The 25,801-nt window shown below is 36.8% G+C and overlaps 1 protein-coding gene across 1 annotated transcript; it reads right to left on the bottom strand.

Moving 5' to 3' along the window:
* Window positions 1-10,012: 10,012 nt before the first annotated feature.
* On the bottom strand, window positions 10,013-25,331 carry LOC131344799 (deleted in malignant brain tumors 1 protein-like). Its single transcript, XM_058377278.1, has 16 exons — window positions 25,184-25,331; window positions 23,953-24,213; window positions 21,112-21,215; window positions 18,351-18,626; window positions 17,045-17,320; window positions 16,626-16,940; window positions 15,889-16,203; window positions 15,354-15,413; window positions 14,972-15,106; window positions 14,427-14,540; window positions 14,214-14,333; window positions 13,249-13,323; window positions 12,474-12,548; window positions 11,470-11,583; window positions 11,346-11,378; window positions 10,013-10,722 (listed from the first exon to the last, which is right to left on the bottom strand). Exons 3-16 carry the CDS (start codon window positions 21,161-21,163, stop codon window positions 10,577-10,579), a joined length of 2,106 nt encoding a protein of 701 aa, XP_058233261.1. The 5' UTR covers window positions 21,164-21,215; window positions 23,953-24,213; window positions 25,184-25,331; the 3' UTR covers window positions 10,013-10,576.
* Between the last annotated feature and the right edge of the window lie 470 nt (window positions 25,332-25,801).

Below are 25,801 nucleotides of genomic sequence, written 5' to 3'. Positions count from 1 at the left end.
AATTTGATGTGTATATAATAAATATACAAAATTCATATTCAAAAACTTTTTACAGTACAGCTCCATATTATTCTTATCCTAGTTGAAAATGCTAGTCTATGCAGTCTATTAACTCTATATTTAAAAACTCTTCCCCCAAGGCAAAGGCAAACCTCATCATGTAATTGTAGACACACACACACACACACACACCTGCACACAGACAGACGATATTTAGCATGCTAGACTGAGAGCAACCTTTAGGCTAACCTTTCTAACCTCTAGGTGTTGATTGCTCTGGGATCTGATGCTGGATTTAGGAGCACATTCACATGGAGATTTAAACAGGCGTCTAAAAGCCACTCTAACAGGTCACTTGTAGGAGTCAGAAGGTCAATTGCCTGGTAGTGCCTAATGGTAGTAAATATCATCAGTCATCTTAACCATGGCCACAGTGGGGCTCGTGGCCCACGTTCAAAGGAATCTGGGGAATTTCTCGGGGTTAAAGTCGTGCTGTGAGGTTGCAGACGCCGGCATGGGCTTCTTGAAGTTGGAGACTGTGTCACCTCTTAGTGTCAATCACCATTAGCGAGAAACCTTTTCATCACATAATCAGCAATGGCTTTGGCTATTAGCATTTTAAATTTGTGAGAAAGAGAAAGCTGTAGAAATGTTTGTTTTAACGCTTATGACAAGGGTTAAGCAAAGATTAGATAAGTAGTTGATAAGTTTACTCTGGTCAGCTATTAGGATGATAAACTCTGCACCACTTTTTTATCAGCATGACTCAAGGACTGTGTTTAAGACAGTACATCTGGCACTCAATAACTTTACCTCATTATGGAAGCAAATTATTTCCATCATTTTAAAATGTTCATGCAACTGTAGAATCAACACATAGTTTTAATTCCTTCATCATAGCCTGTGAGTATGTTAGATTTATTTAAACCAAATAAAGCGCCCTGACTCTTCTGTGTGTCTGGAAACTTGCCGAATGCTACAAAGCACTGACATAAGAGACTCCTTCCATAAATTATACAGTATGTTTTTTCTTTGTTAAACAAAAGCACATTTTTATCTAATGTTAAATAAAATTAGCCCAAGATTATGTGGAGTCCCTGGCATAGAAGTCCCTGTGTATGAGCTGTTACTATAGCACAAGTGTCCATAGTCTGGCTCCAGGGGAAAAAAATGTAGCCAGCAGACAGATGTCCTGCATCTCTGCAAGCAAGAATCCCAAAAGATGCTGACTCTGCCCTGTGTTCACGTCCCTTTACTGACTCTGGAGTGTGTATCTAGTATGAAAATCGTGTTCAGCACTATACTTCCTCATAGTTGGCAAGGTTAGCATGTCCTAAAGTGTCTCTTCACTGTGTCCAACAGATGATAATAGAGAACGGCTGCTCTGGCTTCAAGCATGTTTCGTCTTTTGGGGAAGCCACAAATGCCAGGAGGAAGATGATGATTGTGGAGGGGGAGAAAAAATGACATTTTGAACAATGACATCATGAACATGGTCAGAGATCCTGGGCTGATGCATGCCAGGGTAATTGTGTGCAGAAATATGCACACACACACACACACACACATTATAACCAGTTTTATTATTTTTAATTATTTATTTTTTATTATACCATGGGTATATTAACAGTTATATTATATTTTCATTTCATTGTCTGTACCGCTTATCCGATCTATTCTCGGGTCACAAGGAGCCTGTGCCTATCTCAGGCATTATCGGGCATCAAGGCACCCTGGACGGAGTGCCAAACCATCAGGTCAAAAAAACACACTACGGGCAATTTAGAGACTCCAATCAGAATAGAAGCATGTCTTTGGAGTGTGGGAGGAAACCGGAGCACCCGGAGGAAACCTACCAAGCACGGGGAGAACGTGCAAAATCCACAGTGTGTATTTATATTATATCCGATTCTTAAATATTTTGGCCTTGAAATGATTATTTCTCTTTCAGGAAACAGTGAAGATGTTTAACAACAAGAAACCAACATTTTAAACATTATAAAGTGGTCTGTGAGTTGAAAAAACTTGCAATTCTAAGAAAAATGTATTTACTCTGAAATCTTCAAATTTGAGGTATTAAATGAGAAGAATAATTGGTTTGTGAATTATATGCATGAAAATGGGCAGAATAAATGTCGGAGAGGAAAATTTGCCTCACAACCAACAACAAATTAATGTCACAGCGTCAATCTTCATTCCGTTAAGGGGATTAGGTTGTAAATAGTTGAGTTACATAAAGAACAGAGGTCCAGCTGTTGTAGGGTTTTCAGTATGAACTGCTCTACTCCAGCCAGCCGCAGTCTCACTGGCATTGTTTGACTCATTTGCTGCTCATGGTTTTCTGAGAATGTCGGAAAGAGAGAAATATTCCTAACAGAGTGTCTTGGCAAATCTGAGAATACTTTCTTGTATAGAGCATGAACACAGTAGAAGTCTCAGAAATCTGAACTGATCACAAACTTAGAAGTACAAAAAATTGTATCATTTTTAATCTTAAATCTGAGCAGACAGTTTGCTGGATGAATTAAATGAAGGGTTTTTAAATTAAACAGCCCGTTATTGTTTAGTTCAAGTCAAGACAAGAAGGTTTTATAGTCATTTCAACCATATATAGCTGGTGCAGTACACAGAGAAATGAAACAATGTTCCTCCAGGATCATGGTGCTACACAAAAAATAAGAACAGTGCAAGACAGTTGGTGGAGTATTTTTAAATAACACATCTTCTGGAGACAGAGATGTCCAACGCTTGGCCCCAGGGCCAAATTCAGCCTGTGGACAGATGGTAATTGACCTGTGGCTTCTCTACTTGAATGTGGAGTATGATAGGTGTAATATTTTCATTTTACCTGAAGGTGGCAGCAGACTGTGTTAACACAATTAGCTACAATTCAAGAGCCTTTTCCCCTCTAACTACATTTTACGTTTTGCAAATTCTTATAATGAATAATATTTAACCATGATTTCGTGCAAAAGGTGCAGTTAACAGTGAGACCGGGAGATTTTCAAAGAGACTCCTTTTTAGCTGAAGTAAATTTGCAAATAAGTGTTTAAAACATGATGATTTAATTTATTATTATGTTACTCTGTCCAGTTAATTATGGTTCATGGAATATGCTCCAGCTATATAAAAAGTGCTGTAGTTCCTACACTGTTCACCAGAGTTGGAAATAAATATCCTCATTATTAAATTTTAACTCTATTATACTATAGTAGACATATTTATATTTATATTTATATATCTGTATCTGCAAGCTGGTCTTCTAGAGCTCACCTGGCCTGCTATCACTGCCAACATGTTATTTCTTCTAAGAGCAAACTGAGTGATGTAACCCCTTACCCTGAGTCCAAAGTCAACACTCAGCACAACCTGTCAATCACTCGATCCACTCCATTGGCACTGAGGCCTGATTGGGCACAATTAGCTCTTAGGAACAAATGACATCAATCCGCCCTTGGACATCCATTGAGAGGGGGCTGATTATTTACTTTAGCTGGACAAGCTGATTTCATTTTTACCCCTTGAACTTCCCTGGGAAATTAGCAAGCAGGGGAAAGCATTTAGTATCAAACCAGACCCTCTTGGCCTTCAGTGGAGAATTATTCAGATAAAACATGGTGGATGCATGTGTACAATCACAAGCCTGTGCTCTGGTTTTAGCCAGAACATACTTTGTTGTTTTTCATTTAGGAAATAACGCAGCCATAAGGGCCATGCAGGATTATGCTTTCAAGTCTGTTAACATCATAACACAATGGACTCCAAGCAGCAGGTTTAAATTATTATAGTCTGAGTTTTTACAGACTATTTTGAGGATGAGGTGTCAGCTCAGCTCCTATATGGCAAATATCACGTACTGTTCCCAATGAGGCACGTCAGGCACAAGAACTGGACAGCTTCACTATGTCATTTCAAATGAGGCTGCAAAACCAAGAGCTAACTCTTGCCAGTATCCAGGTCTAATAACTCACGTGTTAAATGTTTATATACCTAGAATTACAAATGGACTGTGAATGGGAAATAACTGAGATCTGTTCCCAGCCGAGCCCTCACTCTGTGAATATCATAGCAGGGATAGGCAATGCGCCGGTGTGTCTAAGTTCAAGTCATGGCACCTAATCCGTCAGACACTGAAAAAAATCGATATACGATCTTTACACTAACAAGCCCTGGTCCTCGACTCTGCGCTGAACCTGGTGCTGAAGGGTAAAGATGGTGTGAGTGGCTTAAAATGTAGGCATTCACATGAAAGTATTACTGTTAGAGTGTATTTGAGGGCATTTGCCTAAACGTCCCAGATGACCAGCTGAAACAGTGCAGGAGTGAATTCTATCGAAACAAAACATCTGCTAAAATTCTCTATCAGCTTTTATATTGAATTAAATAAAAGAGAGCATCACATAATTTCCTGTGAAACAACATGCCAGACTGAACCTAGAATAAATAGTTTCCAGTATTCATGGGGGAGGCAGAGAAAGTGAAAAATAACTACCATCTTAGAGCATGTCTAACACTGAGGTCTGGTCTCTGCTACAGAGAGATGCTTAAAAACTGAGCATGGAGTGTTCATAAAGTCAACAAAGTTATTACACGTAATGTACCATATTTGTTAGCAAAGGGGTACCATGAAGGGTCCATCCTATTGACACTCTAGTCTTTCATGTGGGAAGCATATTATTCAAAAAGCCTTTTAGTATGAAATGCTTTCTATGAAATTATTTGGTGAAACAAAGCATCTATGTCAAGGTTTTACAAGAGAGCAAAGCAAATCTGGACCCAAACAGGTCCTAATAGTTTTAAAGACTTAAAGTACAACAGAACAGTAGTAGTGAATGGGATCAAAACTGAAGTTACAGACTGGCATCCAAATTTTCAATGTATTTATTTATTCCTTACCAGTTTATCGAGATCAGGTTTTCTGTGAACACTGGACAGGAGGTGGAAATACACCCTGCCAGAGCATCGCAGGCCAACATGCACACACATTCACACGTTCACACACTCATTTACGCCTAGGGGTAAGAAAGAGTAGCCAATCCACATACTGGCATGTTGAGGAGGAAGGAAATGGACACAGACATGGGTAAAACATGTAAAACCACCACAGACAGTAACATGAGATTAGTCTCAATCCCTGGAGCTATGAACACACTACACCACAATGCAAACACTTAGAAATTATACTAAAGGAAAAACATTTTTATACATATTTGGATGGAAAAACTGATATACAACACCAAGGATCAATAGTAGCCATACTTTTTCTAAACTCATTATATATTACCGGTATTTATCAATGATTGACAGAGACTTGCTCTTTTGTTTCGCACAGATTCCCCTCCTCCTGGGCCAGTGCGGCTCCAGAACAGACAACTGATGTGAACTGTTCTTTTATTGTGCGCTTAACCTGCTCTTGGGTAATAATGCCCTGTTGTGTTATTCAGCCTGCTCGGGTCTGAACCTGAGAGCACATCAAAGTGGCACACAGGAGCCGATGACAACAGGCCTCATGGGCATGGCTTTTCATCGTGTATGAAATGCCAAGATTGAGTTTCGCTAGGAAAGGTGCCCTGCTATCACAGATAACACCTCTCAATGCACAGAGTCCCCGGAAAGCTGGTGGCATTATTTCAGCAGTGTCTCAGCCTGGGTGGTGTAAAGAGAGAAGCTGGAACGAGCACATGAAGAACAACAGGCAGCCTCAAAGCTGGCTGGCAAAGACTCTTTGAAACCTACAGCATTACGTCAGTACAATCTTTAGAGGTTTGTTGGTTGTTGAACAACCATAACATTAACACCAGGAACAAAAACAGGGCAATCAAGGACAAATAAAAATAAGGACAAAACAAAGAAACTAATGAAATACAGAGAAATGAAAAGAAGTAGAATAAATAAAGTCAGAAAGTAAATTAAAAATTTGTTTTTTGAGCACACTGATCACATATATGAATGAGACTGAGATTTTTTTGAGCTTTGCTTAATTTGCACTTTTCATTGTTTTAAGTTAACAAATGATTATATGAGCATATTCCAGCCCCACATTTACGAAACAGACATTCCTTCCTAATTTTGTTCATTGGTCCAAATGCATTTTATAAACTTTGTACTAGATTAGTAACGCATGATTGCTTACATAACCACATCTGCTTGTCTTTTAGACACAAATGTTTCTAAAAGTTAACTCATTGCATTACTAATGGAATTGTTGGTTCATTTAGAATACATATTTCAGCTTATATACATATATATTAGTAACACCTATCTGTTAGATCCTCTTGGGTTTTTCATAGCAAGTCAAACAATGACATAAATGCAAGCAGCTACAGATGAATGCTTTCTAGTGCCATGTTGTGGTCCATTCAGTCAAATTGCATTTACAACTCCAGGTACCAGAGCACCATGCCGCCTCCACCCATCTCCATGCCGTCTTCCTCATCACAGAGCCCCATAACCTACCAGCATTGAATGAAACCATTCCCTATTACCATCTTCTACGGTCATCTCTACACACAAGCATTTTGAAACTAGAGAAACATCTTATGGACTATATTATTTCTCAAATAAAATGTTGAAGTAGGACATTAATAGTTCCATGTTCTGAATTTCATTCCAGAGTATTGGAGTTATATGGAGAAATGACATTAAAACCCACTTGACTTCACACTCATAGTACATCCAGTAGCATACCAAGGTACATTACAAAGACAAATGACATTGTACTCAGATCTCGTGAGCAAGTGGAATTTTTTCTTCAAACATTTGTCCAAGCTAATTGAAAAATCCTGTGTGATCACCTCATCGAACATTCCTGAAGAATAAGATAATAAGCCAGTTAGTCAAACAGTCTTAGATAAAGCAGAAGACTAATCTCTTGATTTTTGAATGATTAAATATGTGTCCGATTTTAAACATTTCATCTGTTTCTTAAGGCACAAAAACACCAGGTTCTTGGACACTCTGGATGTGCATGTGGGGTGACAAGCTTTTTTTTTCTTGATTTATGATGCCTTCTCTGTGCCTTGCTGCCAGCTCTGCCTCTAAAGCACCTCTAGCAAAAACATTTTTGCAAGTAAAGTAATAGCGAGCTATTTTGGCAGAAATCTCATGAAAACAAAAACAAGCCCCTCTCTTCAGTTTCTCAAAGCCACGCCCCACATGTGCACAGCTAAGGCTTTCTTTTCATTTACATACAATGTGATTGACACGCAGGTAGAGACCTATTAAATGTTGGTGGTCCATATCATTTGCTATTCTCTTCATTACATGAGCTCATGCACCACAGAGGTCAAGTATTTCCTCTGAGTGGATATTTCATTCACGGCAGCTGAAATGTGAAGGGAATGTTGCCAATTATTACACAAAAATGTCTAACTTAAATATCGCTGACCCCAAGTGACCATGGAGCCTCTGAAATACAGACCTCCTCACCGCTGTGATTAAGGGGAAATGCTGTGTGTCAACTGAAGACGATGTATAAATATGTGAATACAAAATAATAATTGATATGCAGGCTCTAATGTTTGGAAATTGCACAGCACTTTAATATATCCATGTGACATGGAATAAACATTTTCCAGCATGAGAAGGAAAGTCCGCCATTAGATCATGTCAATTAAGAAGACATTACAGGCAGTCCTAATTGCAAGTATAAACACACAGACATTCTGAAGGCCAAGAATTTGGACACACGTCAATGACTGTATACTGAAGACTGTTAACTACAATATTAACAAAATAATGCGAAGAAAATTTCAGCTGTTAAATTTTAGTGATATTATTAAATAATGCTCCAGGATGCGATTAAGGGGACCAGTCATTATGCTAAGAATGATGTGGAAGTTTTCTTGTTGTTGTTCCATCATAGAATTATGATTTGTGTGCTTAATATTTTCACCTTACAAGAAAGACATTTTCTTAAATATTTTAGTATTCTTGAGCATTTTTTTTACGCACAGGTAGGCTTCATAGATAATTGATAATGTTACTGCATAACAGCTCAGCCCAAATATTGCTTCACATCCTGTTGCCCCCCAAAACACTTGCGATTTTGCTGCGCTTTATGCTTTGCACATCAGTGGAGAGCTATGCTTCATTTGCGTGGTGCATTATGGTTGCAGAGCAAGTCAGACAAGAGCTTCAAAAAGCAGGAAGGATTTCGATTTGCCCTTACAAATCACATTTTAAATGTCACAGAAATGTCACACAAGCTGATGCAGTAATAATGCAGTAGCATGCTGCCACGAAATGAATATAAAATTTTTTGAGTGAAAATCCATGGCAAGCATCAAAGCACTGTATATAGCAAAAAAAAATTTACGTTAGTGTGCAAACACATTGGTGACCTCATTTCCTGTTCCCAGCTACAGTGACTAAAAAATATATAGTATATAAGTCAACTGCACTTGTTATAACTTACATTCCAGAGGTTAAGGTCAAGGCTCTGTTCAGATCTATCAAGTTCTTTCACTGAAGCCTTGCAAATCGTGTCTTCACAGAGCTCACTTTGTGCACAGGGACATTGTCAGGCTGGACTTCTTAATTCAAGTGAAGGGAAAGTGTAATTCTCGAAGGAAAAATCTTCAGCTTTCTTAACTGGTATCTGTCATATGATGTAAAAAAGAATTGGCTGGTGGCTGAGAACTTGCAGCTCATCAAAATGAGAAGAAAATGGAAGGAAATATAGGAAACTGTATACAGTCACGTGGTTAGTTAACCAAATGGTGGTGTTACACAGTTTAACTCTTTTTACCAGTACACTGATGTTATTCAGCCAGTAGAATATGGAATATCTGTATAAAAAAAACTGAATTATTTAAGTCTGATATGAAATTATTCAGTTGGTTTTCGTGCAAGATGATTTTCCCTCTGTTGAGATAACCTTATACAGAATTGTAGTGGTTGGAAATAACACCTTCAGATTTTAGATGCTTAATAAACAAGCACTTGGTATCTCAGAAAGCAGAAATGAGGTTGATGTCACCATTTACTTTGAAGATAAAAACATTTGTATGAAAACTGCTTTCGGTGTTTTTTTGGAACATTTCTATGAAGTAGTAGGCTAGTTAAAAACAGAAATACTCCTTAATACAAGCACTTTATGTAGCTAGGGCAACTTTCTGTCCTTAGCGTCTGTCCTTAGCGCTGTCTTGTTGTTTTGCTTTAGCTATATGTCGTTATGTTGTTTTATGTAGCACCAGGGTCCTGGAGAAACGTTGTCTCATTTCACTGTGTACTGCGTCAGCTATATATGTTTGAATTGACAGTAAAAACCTCTTGACTTGAAACTCTTGAAGTACTTTCATATGAGCTTCATATTAATGCCCACTGTGCAGTGTGACAAAGACATTCAGTGCTGAACATGGACACAACAAAGCAGGCACAAATTCCTTTTTTTTGCCTTTCAGTTAAAATGTGAACTCACACTGAATCAGTGGATTGCCGTTTATGTACTGTAGGGCCATCAATAAGAAGAAAATAAAAGCACTATAAAGATTATTGACCTTGGTGCTTTGACCCCTAATAATTTTCATATTGTTTTTACAACTTTCATGGCCTTGTTTTTGATAGTGTCCCTTATACCAGCGTATAAACCCAACAAATTGTAAATTTTCCATTGGGATGAATAATAGATGAGTATCTATCTATCTATCTATCTATCTATCCATCCATCCACCCACCCATCCATCCATCCATCCATCCATCCATCCGTCCACCTACCTACCCATCCATCCATCCATCCGTCCACCTACCTACCCATCCATCCACCCATCCATCTATCTATCTATCCATCCATCCATCTATCTATCTATCTATCTATCTATCTATCTATCTATCTATCTATCTATCTATCTATCTATCTATCTATCTATCTATCTATCTATCTATCTATCTAAATAAAGTCTCAAAGAAAAGCCCAGAAGAAACATTTAGCTTTCTCAAATGTATAGGGCGACACAGTGTGGTCACTTTAAAGAACTGCATTTCATACTTATTTCCAAATTCTGTACTTTATTTACATCAACATGTGAAATGTGACAATACAAAATGCATTTTAGACATTTATCCTGTTCCAATGTTTTAAATTATTTTAAATAAAAGTTAAACTGGCCAACATTTTATGTGATTTAAAGTATGTCAATTAACACGGTTTAAAGTAGCAGGTTCCTTTGTCAGGTCTCAGCTGCTGTGAGTTGAATCGTCACTTCAAGTAATTTATTTTTCATAATAATTTATTTTTCATGAAGTCTTCATAAAGAGAGAAGAGGAATCAATTCTTTATCTTATTGTAATAGCTCTCAGTTGTTATATACAGAAACCTGCACAGAGTAAAAGTGCTGAGGTTTGTTTTTTTTCAGTGCAAATATAACACACACACACACACACACACACACTTCACATTTTCAACACACTCATGATAATAAAGAAAGTAAAAAAATAATTGCAGGAAATGTACATGGAAAATGGGATTCTCAGGGTTTTTTTTTCATTACTAGCTAATTCAGAATGAATACTTTTGATTAACTAGTTAATTCAGAATTAATTTAAAAAAGGAGGTCACTACACCAGTAGGTTCGTCTCAGTGTATTTCTAAGCAGTTACCAACGTCATCATAGTCATCGTTCTCGCCACCGTCATCAGTGTCATGTAAGAAGGGCTCTAACTCACTCACAGGAGAGTAAATGGGGGAATCGTCTCCACCACTTGGGTCCATATCACAAGAAACTAAACAGAAACACACAACGTATTTGTATTTTTGTATTAAGATAGTTATAATAAAGCAGAATACTTCTTAACAAGATGAAAAATAATGTTTCTTTATCTTTGTTTAGTTTACTTGAGTCTTGGTTATTTAAACATTGTGTTATTAAAAGTTGTTCAAAGCTCCATCTAAAATAATGTTTTGTGTTCCTGAGAACTTTGAAACCTATTTTCCCACAATATATTATTCAATTTATTGTGACAAGAACGATAGATGCTACAGAATTCTGGACTGAAATGATAGAAATGACTTTTAATGACCTAGGAATTGCTAGGAATCAAGAAAAAAGGTTGTTTTCAAGAACATTTTCTGGAACCTGTAATTCTGAGCACTTTCACGTGTGTTGGAAGTGATATGGGTGTTTTTGCCGAACAGTAATATCATGAGTCAGTGCCCACTTCACTCAGTACAAATGTAAACCTCTGTTAATACATGCTGACACAATGAAATCATGTTAAATATATATATATATATATATATATATATATATATATATATATATATATATATATATATTTAAAATAGCAGCAGCAGGCAATTAAATTCAAAGGAATATGATACAGGCTGTGATTATAAATGAAGTTACCTGTTGGGTTCATGAAGTCCTGAGTGTTGTGTACTGGTGAGGCAACAAAAAATCAAATTATAATATGGATTTTTACAGGAATCAAAACTGCTCATTTTTATTATTTAGATTTTCAAAAGCATACTTCCAGGCTGCAGGTCATAACCCAGGTAATTCTCTGAATAAAGATCTGCTGTTTTGTGGCCTGTATTTTCATAACACTCTTCCGACGAGGTGCTGGATGTTTCAAATGAGTCGGCTAGAAGGAAATAAGGAGGTAAAGAAAGGGGGTAAATTAATACATACTGTATGAACGCATTAAACATATATTGATGCTAGTGATTAATGGCTGTTAAAGGATGACGGCAGTGTTTTGCAACCCCTTCAGTAGCAGTTGTATGATTATACCAGACAAACAACTCTATTTCTTTATCATTATTAAACTGTAATCTGTCTGGGCAGAAGATACTGATTCATTTTCTATAATAGCAACTTTAACAGCAGTTCTGCCTGCAAGACACATCGCAGGTTAATCATATTTCTAATAAATGATCCTTGTATAGCGACAGGTTTCATGTGTAGGTGAATCACTGTTCAACATAAAAATGTTTTTAAAATTGGTGTAACTGTTGATGTGGTTTAGTTTTCTGTCATTAGTAACATTATTTAGCGTATTTGACAGGAGTCTCTGTTTGCAGCCATTTATAACAGTTAATAGTCATTTATTAAAATGAGAAAGAGAGGCTGGTGTTGCTATAATATATGTGACAGGTGTAAATGGATTAAAAAAAAGGTATATAAGATGAATAAATACTACCTGTTGTGCTGTATAAAATCTATTTATAAATAATCCTGTAATTCCTTTGAGGACAAGACAGTCTTTTTACTATATTGCTCCAGTGTGTTGGAAGGTTGTATTATATAGTTATTTGTTTTAAATATTTAGTAAAAGAATTTAACAATTGCTCTTAGGCTACCATTAAGGGAGTTTCAAGAAAAGAAAATTACAGGGAAATGTGTTGAAATTGATATCATTGTCCATATGCTACAGATATGGGTACATCAGATAGAAAACAAGTTTATTAATTAGTTAGTATTAGTTAGCAGTAAAGCCAAGCATTAAGAAAGGCACCAGGGATGTTTACTTACCGGAAGGAGTTGCAGAGACGCGCTGACATGCTGCCATGGGGGCTTGCAGGTGTCCTTGCATTGCAGCACCTGTGTCTAAACATGAGCAGCAATACAACGTTTTCTCGTGTTATTTTATTAATTTTGGTATTTGAAGGATAGCTATATATTTTAGAACATATATTTCTGCATTTTGCCTTATATGTATCATGCAATTTCTGGCATTTAAACAAAATTCAGTTTTTCTGCCTTTTGGAAACAATAAATATATTTCACCACAATATGTACATTTGGAAATGTTTTCTTGTATTTTCTTATCTTCCCCAGGTTGACAGATTTATCAAGTGGTTTGGTAATAACGTTCAGCCTGCCTAAAGATCTCTGAAACATCTCTGTGACTTTCTCTAATCAGCAAAGTGTTGAGTTTCAATTTCAAATTCAGCATTCTTGCAATTTGCATGTCTTTCTTCTTCCACTGAACTCTCTTGCATGATTAAATTTTAAGGACTCAAATGAATACAAAGCTAAGAGAGAGATACAATCAGGTGCTTTCCATTGAGTAATCATGTGTTTTATACCCCCAAAAAAACAAAGGCAGGAAGTAGCAGAGCAAAAAAAAAAGTTTCAGTTTTGAAAAAGTGTTACTCCACTCCATTTCAACATGCTTTTCTGGTAATGCATTTATATATATATATATATATATATATATATATATATATATATATATATATATATATATATATATATATATATATTGTACATTGTAGATACATTATAGTTAAGCTTTTTGACTCACCCTCCTCAGTCACAAACTGCAAATTTGGTCCCTTCATAACAGGAGCTCGGCCATCTGCATTGTGCCGCATAGAGTCTGCAATGGAGAGGAATTCCTAAGCTCAGGAATGAACTGGATGCAGCACCAGAAAGAAACTCTATATGGACAAACTTTTCTGGAAATCTGACTATCACCCCTTCCCCAAACAACTGTCTAGAATGTCTTTGTATGCTGTAGCTTTTCAATTTCCCTTCACTGGACCTAAGAGGCCCAATCCTGTTCCAGCTTGACAATGCCTCTGTGCACAATTTGAAGGCCAAGAAAACATGGTTTTGACAAGAAAAACCTTTTCCAGAAGAGAGAAGGATATTAGATTATTAAAGGGGGACTAAATCAGGAATGGGATATTGAAAGAGCACTTAATGGGTGTGATGGTCAGCTCTCCAGAAACCTAAATTTATGTAGGTAAACTTATCTAAATTACATAGAATTTAAATCTACAAATTATTTTATTGATGGAGATAAAAACTTAAATGGAGTGCATAATAATCAAAAACTGTATAAAAATATACATTTGTGCATTTACAGGAAGTGTGCAAGATACTAATATTAAACAGTCAGTCTGCGACTTTAAATGCATAATGTTTAGTCTTTTTAAGCAATTGCACTTTACCTCAATAGCTTAAGTCATTCTGGAAAAGTCAAAGCTCATCTTTTAATCATTGGTCATTGTTAAAAATATGTCCTTCTGCAATCTTTTTCCTTGTGTGTCTACTCAGGGTGTTAATAGTATTCAGAATTTACACATCTCTCTTGGTTAGGATCTATATAAAAGGAGTATGATGTATATAATTGAAGTACATGATGGAGACGGTGAGAGGAATCTGTTGAGAAGTGTTGACTTAGATATTAATGTTTTTAATGGAGCTTGTTTTACAGTACTGTATATTGCTTCATGTTGTTCTGATATCTTGGTATAAACTCACTGCGGAAGGTGGACAGAGATATATCCCGGTGTAGGCCGCTGTCATTGGCTTCATAGTCTGTATCATAGGAAGCACTCTCAACACTACTCGGAGTCCACATTTGTGGTGGCATTGATGGGGCTGCAAAAAAAAAAAAAAAACACATATTCACTCATCACTGTTCTGTGCGAAAACAAATATCTGGTCTTCATTTCAGGTGCTGTGTACACTGACCAGAGTTGTTGTCATTGTTGGTGACTTTAACAAGGTGAGTAGATTCTCTATAGTTATTCTCTTGCGTTTCGGTATTGGTTTGCAGATGGGAATATTGCTGCTGAACTTGAAAAGCTGTGGGAGATAGTGAGAGTAGCCTAATCTTTTTAGTAAACACTCTTAAGGGCTATGAAACATCCTGGAAAAAGGGAAATGAACAACACACAGTTCTTCAGAGACATGATACTTTTATAAATATATGATCAGAGAGTGGCTGAACATGCTTGGAGGAGAGTATTAACTGGTCTATTCTGTATACACAAGTTTGCAAACATCAGCGGTAGGGTAATATTACTCCATCTCTTGCACCTACTGAGCAGGGCAAGTTCTGTTCTCTTATAAGAGGGTGCAAGAGAATATTTAAAGCCTATACACGAGACTTTAATGCAGTATGCCCACACTGCACATTTGCTGATAACACTACTGATAAGGCAAAAACTTTCCTTTACAAGGTTCACATCAAAGGACAACTTGAAATGCTGCGTGAAATTAAATGGTTTACCTACCTTTTTTTTTTTTTCTTGAAAAGCAACACATGATGATATTTGAGAGAATTGCGAGCAACAGAATGCAGGATAGTATAATGCAACCCAGCAATTCGTGAGACAAGGACACTGAGGGTGTTTCTGTCGTGGTTTGCACTTAAAAGAGAGAAAGAATATGTATGTTACGTAGGCCAACGTGTACTTTGATTATAGATAAATATATGGTATGTGTTATTGACTAGATTAATCTAGCTTTGGATTGAATGCAAAGACATAGGGCATATAGAAATAATAGGGTTAATTACTTCTATATTGTTCAGTCCTTGTGCTGCAAATGGTTAATTATTCCTGACTTTGTTTTCAAGACTGTATTCAGCTCGAAATGTTCAAAAATGATACTTACTTGTTGTTACCATGACTGTAGCTATATTTGCAGTGGTAGGTTCAGGCAGTCCAAGAGAGTCTGGAAGAGGCAACTAAGTTAATAAAATATATGTTCATATACTGGCCCAAAAAGCTCTAAAACACAATTACACCCACATTTTATTTCTTAAGCACTGCAAAATGATGCAAGATGAAGATGACCAATTAGGGTAAAGCAATCATTCATTAAATTATTCATTCGTTATCCAGATGCCAGAAAAGGTGTGGTTACAGTCTCATCACATATTTACACACTAATTCACACCACACAAGTTCCCAATCAGTCGAATGGCATCTTTTTGGGAGATAAGGGGAAACCTGGACTAAAGAACTATGGACTTCAAGAACACTGAGAGAATGTAAAAATCAGACACAGAGACAGCAACTACTGCTCAACCCTTTGGTTATGAGGCAGCAACACTAGCTAATGCAGCATCATACTGCTCAGGGAAAAGCCAATCAAATGAAATTTTTATTTGTTAGATATGAAAACCAATTAATTTGTGATTACTTACTGTTACAAATTACTCCTGCAGCATTGGGGTCTGGGCACAGATTTCTTAAAGATGCATCCAACTCCTTACAGTCCCACAGAATTTTTGAGTTTTTGTTACACATGTAATACCAACGGGTGTTGTTTTTGTGTATGAAGGGTGGCTCAAAGGTTGTGTATTGTTTTGGTTCACCACAGCCCAACATTTGGCAAGCCATGAATGCCTCTTCCTTGTCCCAGCATTCATCACACACCGTTCCCCACGAACCGTTCCGATGGATTTCCACTCTGCCTGAACAACGGTCCAGTCCACCAGTGAGTCTCAGATCCTTGTATTCTTTAAAATGTCAACAGAAAAAGAAGAACGATCAAAGTACATCCGCATTTGCACTAGTGTCAAATGGTGTCAAATTAATTCAATAGGGGACATACAAAAACCCTTGAACGACAACACTCATGGTCTCAGCATTCTTAATGCAGAGATGATGTCTGAGAGGGTTGTACAAAGACAAAACCAGCTCTGTGGTTTTACACTGGACAGTCCATACAAGTGCTCTAGAGCTGCAGGTGATCCTATTAAATCTTCATGACAATTTTCACAACTACAGGAAGAACATTGGCGACTCAGCTTGAGCAAACCTGGTTTCTAATGATCAGTTAGACGTTTGGCATATTCGTCTATGAAGTTCGTTCTATTTTATCATATTTTTCATGGAAGCCAAATCTCTAGAGGAAGTATACTGAGGCCTTTAGACATACCTGAACACACCACTCCAGCATCTTCTTTATGTCCACAGTCATGACCTTCCCTCACTGCAGGACACTCCCACAGGCTCCCCTCCTTCCCGGTGCAGTTCAGCTCATCCATGAATATAGGACCTTTACCGTTGGTATAGGGGCCGCCCTGCCCATTAACAGAGAGTGCATATCCGCAGTTCAGCTGAGCACAGACCACATCCCCGTCCTGTTTATCCCACTCATCGTCACACACCGTGCCCCATTGTCCATCACTCCACACCTCCACACGTCCAGCACACTTATGGCTGCCTCCTGACAATCTGACTTTGTGGTTACCTGCAATAACAGAAGCATGTCCTTTAACCTATAATCTGTCATTTCTTTTTCCACCTTTAGTAGAATATGACGTAGAGGCATCATACCCAAATTTCAAAACTTACCGCAGATGATTTCAGACATTTCTGAGCATCCATTACCAACGACGGTGGAACAGTTTCGCAAATAGGAATTGTGGTAGATGCAATCAGTTAGACAAGTACTGTTGGGTGGTGCTTCAATGCTGTTCTGCACAAAGGCTTTTCCACAGTTGAAATTCTGACATATTTCTTCAGACACTCTGTGCATGAACTCCTGGCTTAGAATGACTGCTGATTTAGGTGTTGGAGACTTTATGCTCCAGCTGCAGGACTTACTTGTTGGGGTTATGTAAGGAGCATCTGATGGAAAGAATGACAGTGTATAATGAATATGATTAAGGTTTCAATATCTCATCAAGAGCCAAGAACGTAATTACTTTTAAGATAATTATCCGTTCCCATGAAGGTAGGTAACAAACCATAAAACTGTGTCAGTCTCAGTGTAAACAAAGGCGTTACGTGAGAAAGAACAATGATGGGGTGGTGTGAAAAGTTAAATAAATAAATAAATAAAATCAATAACAGCACATTCTGAAGAGTTTAAAACTTCTTACCACAACAATTAATAAACAAGTTATTAATAAATGGTGCATTTATTAAATATTAAATATTTTTCATGATACATATCACAATATTTGGTCATGCTAACAGGTAAAGTAAAAAAGTGTGTTAAAGAAGAATCGACAATATGAACAGTATGTTCTATTTAATAACAATTATAAAAACATTATAAACCTCTAAAATGTTACTTGGTGTATTAAGTAAAGTGAATCATATGTTGAATTATTCCTCTTTATATGATTTCTATTTTGCAATATTAGTTGGAAACACATAGTGTAATGTGCTTTATCATTCACTATAAATCAACTAAAAATTATTATTATTTATTAACAATCTATTAACAATTATAATACATTTGAAACATCATCTCTACTGTATGTCGAATTAACCTTGGTGAACTTTGGGACACTATCATTAGCAGTTGCTACATCTACTATATGTGTCTTTGAAAGCACTCAATAATGACATTTCAAATGTTTATAAAGTTAATAAATATCATATGTGCTTCATACATATCCATTAGGTAATAATTAGTTATAAATAAATGGCACATGGCATAATAATCAATAGAGTCACTTAAGGAATTGTTTACAGCACACTACTGGAGTTATTATTAATAGTGTATAATATTAGAGTTTATAATATAATTATTAGTATTATTATTATTACTTCATGGGGATTTCGTTTTATTATTCTACAGGTTTAAAGGACACTAGTGTTTTGTGCGAATGATAAAACCCTAGAATAAAAAGAAAAGATTAAGTCTTACCACAAACAACCTCGGAAAGAATGCTGCAGTTTGCGCTATGAACCGTAGTGCAGTTGATCAGTTCGCTGTTGTAGTAGCTGCAGCCGGTGAAACAGCTTGTATTTCCATGTGCAGGACTTGCATTTAACTTGTGGACTTTACCACAGCCGAGGGCCTGACAGATCCGAGTAGCAAGCGGTGTCAGGGACTGATTCGTGAAAATAGCCAAACTCTGATTTTCTCCAGTAGAGACAGCCCAGGAGCATGGAGTGGAGGCCTGATTTATGGACATTTTAGCTGTGGAAAGAACAGAGAATGAAGTAGCTGTAAGATTATGGTGTGTAGATACAATACTGAAAACCAGGTTAACTAAAATACATGTTAGAACTTATTGTCAGGTAATATAGACGGCATCAGTTATTTCCTCTGTTAAAATGTAACTTGTTTTCAAGAAGTTATTTTAGGTCACGAGGATAGAAAACCACCAGGTCAATAATATGAAAGCGTTCTTGCTAGTTCCTGGTTAAGTAAAGCATGATCAGTTCAATTTGAATCAACAAAACAAACAATAGCAGAATAATATACCAGTACTATTCCTTGAAAAATTAATACATCGATCTTACCTCTTGAAATAATACAAAAATAATTTCTTGAATAATTCCAGTATGCTATTTTGTACCAAAGATCTAATCAAAGATTTCTTTCAGAATTATACAAATATTACAAATAATTCAGTATTACATATATTATATTATTCATAAATAATATGTATTAAATTTGGTTTATTGTTTTTTATTATATTCATTATTTGTAATAATCATTGTTATAGTTATTATATTGACCTTAATGTCAAAGCAGAATCTCAGACAAAGTTCCACACTATATCTTCATAGTTCCACACTATATCTTCTTAGTTTACTAAGTAAGTAACTGCAGTTTCATGCCAATGATTTATACACAGGACTAAATAAGGCCATATTTTCAACTCAAAAGTGATGCAGACATAACACATTTGACCCAAATTCCAAACTATGTCACTAAAATAAGCCATCAAGCGGTTTTGGAGTGCAGAGCCTCTTTTCTAAAATCGTCTGTGGAGATCAGTTAAATTACATAGCAAAAGACTAAAGATTTTGGACAGAATTAAAGTCTGTGGGAAGCAGAGGACACTTTATTTGTTAATACACTATATGATTAGAGATGCTCAGAGATGTAGCCAAATATTTCATGGTGAGATTAAAGCTGTAGACAAAACTTAATACACTTCTATGCACACAAAATGCCACAAAATGAACACACAGACACAGATACAGACACAGATGAGACCAAAACACTTTGTGCATCGTATGAACTGGAATAATGCTGGATATATTCATGGTCTACTTCGGTAGCAAACAATCACTTTTACTGTAAATGGATCTTCCATGGTGGCATGTATGCTATGCTAAGTGGATAATGTGTTGCTGCTTTTAACAAAAAGGTTACAGGGGAAGTGTGACTGCACCTGCAACTCATCAGAGAATGCATCTCTACACCACAACAACACACCACATCCTGTCACATCCTGCAATACGTATCCCTCTGTGAAAAGCAATATTCACACAGCAACAGTGCACTGAAGTGCAATGAAAATATATATAGGCTAAAGCTTACTTCAAGTCATGATTAGCTCCATGTCCTAACCAGAACATACCATGCATGTTACATTTTAAATGACAATTGAACTACAGTGAATTCAGAAACCTATTAGGATCACTTAAAGATTTATTTCAGCCCTTTTTTTGTGACTGTGACTCAAAACTGTGAAATACTCAAAAAAATATATTTTAATGTGTCAGCTTTCATAATATTGAGGTCTGGTTATACTCTTTTTTTATAGTAATGAGTGTAGGTCAGAACATGAAGTATATAATACCCACATAACACACACCATTTGGCCACTACCGACTTAAGCAAGACCACATTTACACCACCTTTCCAACCGCTGGACTAAATGTTAATCATGAGCAAGAACATATCGTTTACAATAACGATAATATAACGATACAACGATAACGGTAATATTTAGAAACGTGTCGTTCACTCCCAGTCACTTTTAAAACCTCTATGGGTTTAGAATAGAGATAGTAAGAGACAGAAAATAGAGATAACACCTCACAATACAATACACAATTATTTAGTATGAGACCTATTTAGTATGAAGTAAAGAGTAATATTGCCTGGTATTTATTTAAAAAACTGTACTAACTTAGTACACTTATTTGGTGAATTAGCATGAGGATGTGTTAATACTTGAGACTACAACGCGTGTCTGTAAGTCACACTGAGTAATGTGATCTGCCAAATACCGTAAATATTAGGTGTAAAAAGAAAAAAAGTTTAACTATCTTTAACTGTATATGAGTACGTTGTGTGGATTTGGGCAATACACTTAGAAGTCAGACAAAAAATTAAAATTACTGTGAAATAAGAGTCCCAATAATATGATTACACGTGTTTTTTAGAAAAGTATGCCATTGATTACCGAGGTGCACACATGCGAATAGCATAAGAAATTCCAGCAACTCAATTCTGTATTGTCTTCTTAAAAAGAATTATTAAAAAGCTCTCATATCAAAGAGAGAGGGCTTTGTACACTGGAAATAAAGAATAAAGACATGAGCAATGGAGACGGAAAAACAACTCACTTTGGCTGATTAATCTTTCATTTTAAACATTGACGAAAATGCTGCAAATATATCATTGAATTATATATATATAATTTATAAAATAGAGCACAAACCTTGACATAGGACTAGAGCCTGAAGCACCATGAGGATGGTGAAAACCTCCATTTTCTATAAATGTGGGAGCAGACTTCACTCCTTTAAACAGAACCTATCATGACTGAGTGAAGACAAAGGTAAAATGATAGGCAGTGATCTCCTCCTTTTTTCATGTAAATGTCATGTGAGGACACATTAGTGCTATTACACATTAAAGGTGTGAACACAACTACTTGAACCTAGTTTTTTTTTTTATAATGTTCTGCACACACTGCATAAATAATAAATATGTATTTCTATGATCAGGATCTGTCCACAAAAGGGTGTAATTAAGTTTATTCATGTTTTATTTCAATAATTTATTTCAAATTAGTGTTTTATTTTAGTCATTATGACTCTAATAATTGTAACCTTGAAATGAAAGTGAAATTTTCTTAAAATGAAATTTCATTGAAATAGTTATTTAATGATAGGTAAGACATATCAGTACCCTCCTGTTAAAACTTCCACCTGTGCTAGAAGGTGCTAACAAGGTACACTATATTGGGTAAAGTTTTGGGACAAACCTCCAAATTATTGAATTCAGTTGTTGTTTTAAATTGAATTCTGTTGTTTAAGAGTGTTAAGTGTTTATGGAAATTTTATTCCTCAAGAAGCGCATTTGTGAGGTCAGGCACTGATGTTGGACGTGAAGGCCTGGCTCGCGGTCTCTGCTCTGATTCATCCTACAGGTGTTCTGTGGGGTTAAGGTCAGGACTCTGTGCAGGCCAGTCAAGTTTGAATGGTCAAAAATTCCCATAAACACACTTCTTAACCTTGTAGAAAGCCTTCCCAAAATAGTTGAAGCTGTTATACGGGCCAACTCCATATTACATTCATGTGCATGTGAAGGCAGACGTCCCAGTTTTGACCTGGCTCGCAGTCTCTGCTGTAATTCACCCCAAAGGTGTTCTGTCAGGTTGAGGTTAGGACTCTGTGCAGGCCAGTCAAGTTCCTCCACACCAAACTCACTCATCCATGTCTTTATCGACCTTGCTTTGTGCACTGGTGTGCAGTCATGTTGGAACAGGAAGCCCAAACTGTCTTGGCATGCTGAATCATTAAGAGTTCCTTTCACTGGAACTAAGGGGTCAAGCCCAACCCCTGAAACACAACAACTGAATTCTATGAATTTGAGGGGTGTCCCAAAACTTTTGGCAATATAGTGTACTTCCAGGAATTGTCATATTGCATACAATGGTCTTTTTTTCACATATACATTATAGCACAGTGAAATCCTTTTCTTCACATATTCCAGCTTAGGAAGTTGGGCTCAGACTTAGTTATGGAAAAGGGAAAGTATTCATCAGGTGTATTCAAACTGATTATTATTATTATTATTATTATTATTATTACACATCTTACCCATCTATTGCACAAGTAACAACCATACCATAATATCAGAATAATACAAGTCGCTGTAACTAATGGGTCTAATGGGAAATGAGTCTAATGTGAGCTAATCATCTTTTGTAGTTTAATTTTTTTACATTCAGCAGTCAAGGTATAGTTCGAAGTGTATTTGTCTCTCAGGCAGAGAGCATTATCTCATCATCTTTAATAAGCAGTAAAATAACAGGAGCAGCTGCTAGAGGGCACTGTTGTGTTCTGTGCTGTTGAATTGCCTGAGAGTTAAATCTATTTTTACATGGCAAGGGTCCTACTCATGTGAGTCCTAATCTACATTTATAAGAAAATTATATTATTGTTGCTGTTGTTATGAAGATGATACTGATGATGATGATGATGATTCTTATTATAAGTATTATTATTATGTTATATATTATATATATATATACACTATATTGCCAAAAGTATTCGCTCACCCATCCAAATAATCAGAATCAGGTGTTCCAATCACTTCCATGGCCACAGGTGTATAAAATCAAGCACCTAGGCATGCAGACTGTTTTTACAAACATTTGTGAAAGAATGGGTCGCTCTCAGGAGCTCAGTGAATTCCAGCGTGGAACTGTGATAGGATGCCACCTGTGCAACAAATCCAGTCGTGAAATTTCCTCGCTCCTAAATATTCCACAGCCAACTGTCAGCTGTATTATAAGAACGTGGAAGTGTTTGGGAACGACAGCAACTCAGCCACGAAGTGGTAGGCCACGTAAACTGACGGAGCGGGGTCAGCGGATGCTGAGGCGCATAGTGCGAAGAGGTCACCAACTTTCTGCAGAGTCAATCGCTACAGACCTCCAAACTTCATGTGGCCTTCAGATTAGCTCAAGAACAGTGCGCAGAGAGCTTCATGGAATGGGTTTCCATGGCCGAGCAGCTGCATCCAAGCCATACATCACCAAGTGCAATGCAAAGCGTCGGATGCAGTGGTGTAAAGCACGCCGTCACTGGACTCTAGAGCAGTGGAGACGCGTTCTCTGGAGTGACGAATCGCACTTCTCCATCTGGCAATCTGATGGACGAGTCTGGGTTTGGCGGTTGCCAGGAGAACGGTACTTGTCTGACTGCATTGTGCCAAGTGTAAAGTTTGGTGGAGGGGGGATATGGTATAAGTTCCTCATTAACCACTTTATTCTGATCAGTAAACATGTAGAACTAAACAAAACAACATCCAGAACTCAATAATGAATCTATTAGGTGGTATTCCTCTTCACTGTGCCACAGACCAGCCTAATAGTAATAGTAGTAGTAATATAAACAGTAGTAGCAGTCCATAGAAGCAGGATGCCTACCATAGATCAGTCCTTTAACAAATGTTAATCCTCATTAATCACTTTAGAAAATCTTTTGATGCTATATCTACTTTTGTCAGACAAGAACAGGTTCTGAGGATTTCATGGACACATATTTACCCACACTGGACCGTAGCCTCGGATTCTTGCTCTTGGCTGACAGGAGTGGAAACTGTGTGTGCGTGTATGTGTATATGTGCGTGTGTGTGTTCTTCCTCTATGATTGTTATGTCTTGTTATGTGGTATGTCCTCTGGAAAGTCCAAAAAAGCAGAAAAGTACATGTGATGATCTTTTCAGAAAGCACATCAAATAGCTAAATAAAACTAACAGCTTTACTTGAAAAAGGGATTTGTTCTTTTTGTGATGCCCAGCTTAGCCTCTGTGGAGAGAAAGGAAATCAGTAAATTAGTAACAGCAATTATATTTATCTTCATGGCATAAACATGTAATAATAATAATAATAATAATAATAATAATGTGTATACACCGATCAGTCATAACATTATGACCACCTGCATAATATAGTGTTGGTCCCCCTTTTGCTGCCAAAACAGCCCTGACCCATCATGCACTGTGTTCTGACACCTTTCTATCAGAACAAGCATTAACTTCTTCAGCAATTTCAGCAACAGGAGCTCGTCTGTTGGATCGGATCACACGGGTCAGCCTTCACTCCCCACGTGCATCAGTGAGCCTTGGATGCCCATGACCCTGTTGCCGGTTCACCACTGTCCCTTCTTTGGACCACTTTTGATAGATACTGACCACTGCAGACCGGGAACACCCCACAAGAGCTACAGTTTTGGAGATGCTCTGATCCAGTCATCTAGCCATCACAATTTGGTCCCTTGTCAAACTCTCAAATCCTTACGCTTGTCCATTTTTCCTGCTTCTAACACATCAACATTTAGGACAAAATGTTCACTTGCTGCCTAATATATCCCACCCACTAACAGGTGCCATGATGAGGAGATAATCAGTGTTATTCACTTCACCTCTCACTGCTCATAATGTTATGTCTGATCAGTGTATATAGCAATAATATCAAATTTTAAGAAAAATTAGATTATTAGAAAATTAGACTATCAAAGGCATGAAAATGACTTGTATAAATATTATGCTGTCATCTTGCTACATGTAGAATGTATTATTCTGGTATCTCTAAAACTTGTCCAGCCGCTATAACAGCACATACATTCAGACCTACCACCTTTGCTAAGGTTTTAGCTCAAACTATGAAAAATTTACAGTGTACATTAAATGACCAGCCATGTCCAAAATTAATAATTTCATCAAAAAAAAGTATTAACAATATGGACTAATTCCTCTAAGAATTGCTGCTTACTTACCAAGAAAGTTGAGCTGAAGTATTCACAGCTGCTATCTTCAGTTCACTAGTCATTATCGTTCTCACAGCAACTATCCTGCTTCCTCTTTTCTTCTTCTAGTTTCCCCTCTTTCTCTTTTAACTTCCTAAGAAGCATGTTCTTTCACATCTTTTTTTGTCACCACACTCCATATTCCCCGTAGACAGTAGAAAAAAGTTTTATTCTGAATGCAGCTGGCTAATTTACTTCTAAACCACATTTTTGTAACAGATTGTGGCATTTCAGGAGTCTGCTATAACGCCAGAAAGCAAGGTCACTGCACCTGATACACCTGTATTAAGACCACACCCACTAAATTATCACTACCATGTTAGTGTCATTGATTAGGATGCTACCCCAGACAAATAATATCAGGGCAATTATGGATGAACTGGTGTGCTACAATTACTAATCACTTGAGAACATATGGAAGGTAAGCTTAATCAAATGACAAAAAGATGATTTTATAATTTAGGTACCATTTGTGTCCCAATGTTACTGCATTTAAAATTATGCATGGAAACTAAAGATATTTAAATTATAAGTAAAATTTCCTAAAAATATAAATGAACTATACATAATTTTAAAAAAACAGCAATT

This window comes from Hemibagrus wyckioides, linkage group LG24 (assembly GCF_019097595.1).
Source record: "Hemibagrus wyckioides isolate EC202008001 linkage group LG24, SWU_Hwy_1.0, whole genome shotgun sequence".
NCBI classification, from domain to species: Eukaryota; Metazoa; Chordata; class Actinopteri; order Siluriformes; family Bagridae; genus Hemibagrus; species Hemibagrus wyckioides.
Note: the sequence above shows the minus strand (reverse complement) of the source record. Positions and strands in the feature narration are given on the sequence as shown.

Coding starts and splice junctions, on each gene's coding strand:
- LOC131344799 (XM_058377278.1), bottom strand. CDS start 21,163: ATGGAGGTTTTCACCATCCTCATGGTGCTTCAGGCTCTAGTCCTATGT. Junction 15,107..15,353: donor TACAGTCATGGTAACAACAA/GTAAGTATCATT, acceptor CTCTCTTTTAAG/TGCAAACCACGACAGAAACA. Junction 14,541..14,971: donor TTCAAGAAAAAAAAAAAAAG/GTAGGTAAACCA, acceptor TATCTCCCACAG/CTTTTCAAGTTCAGCAGCAA.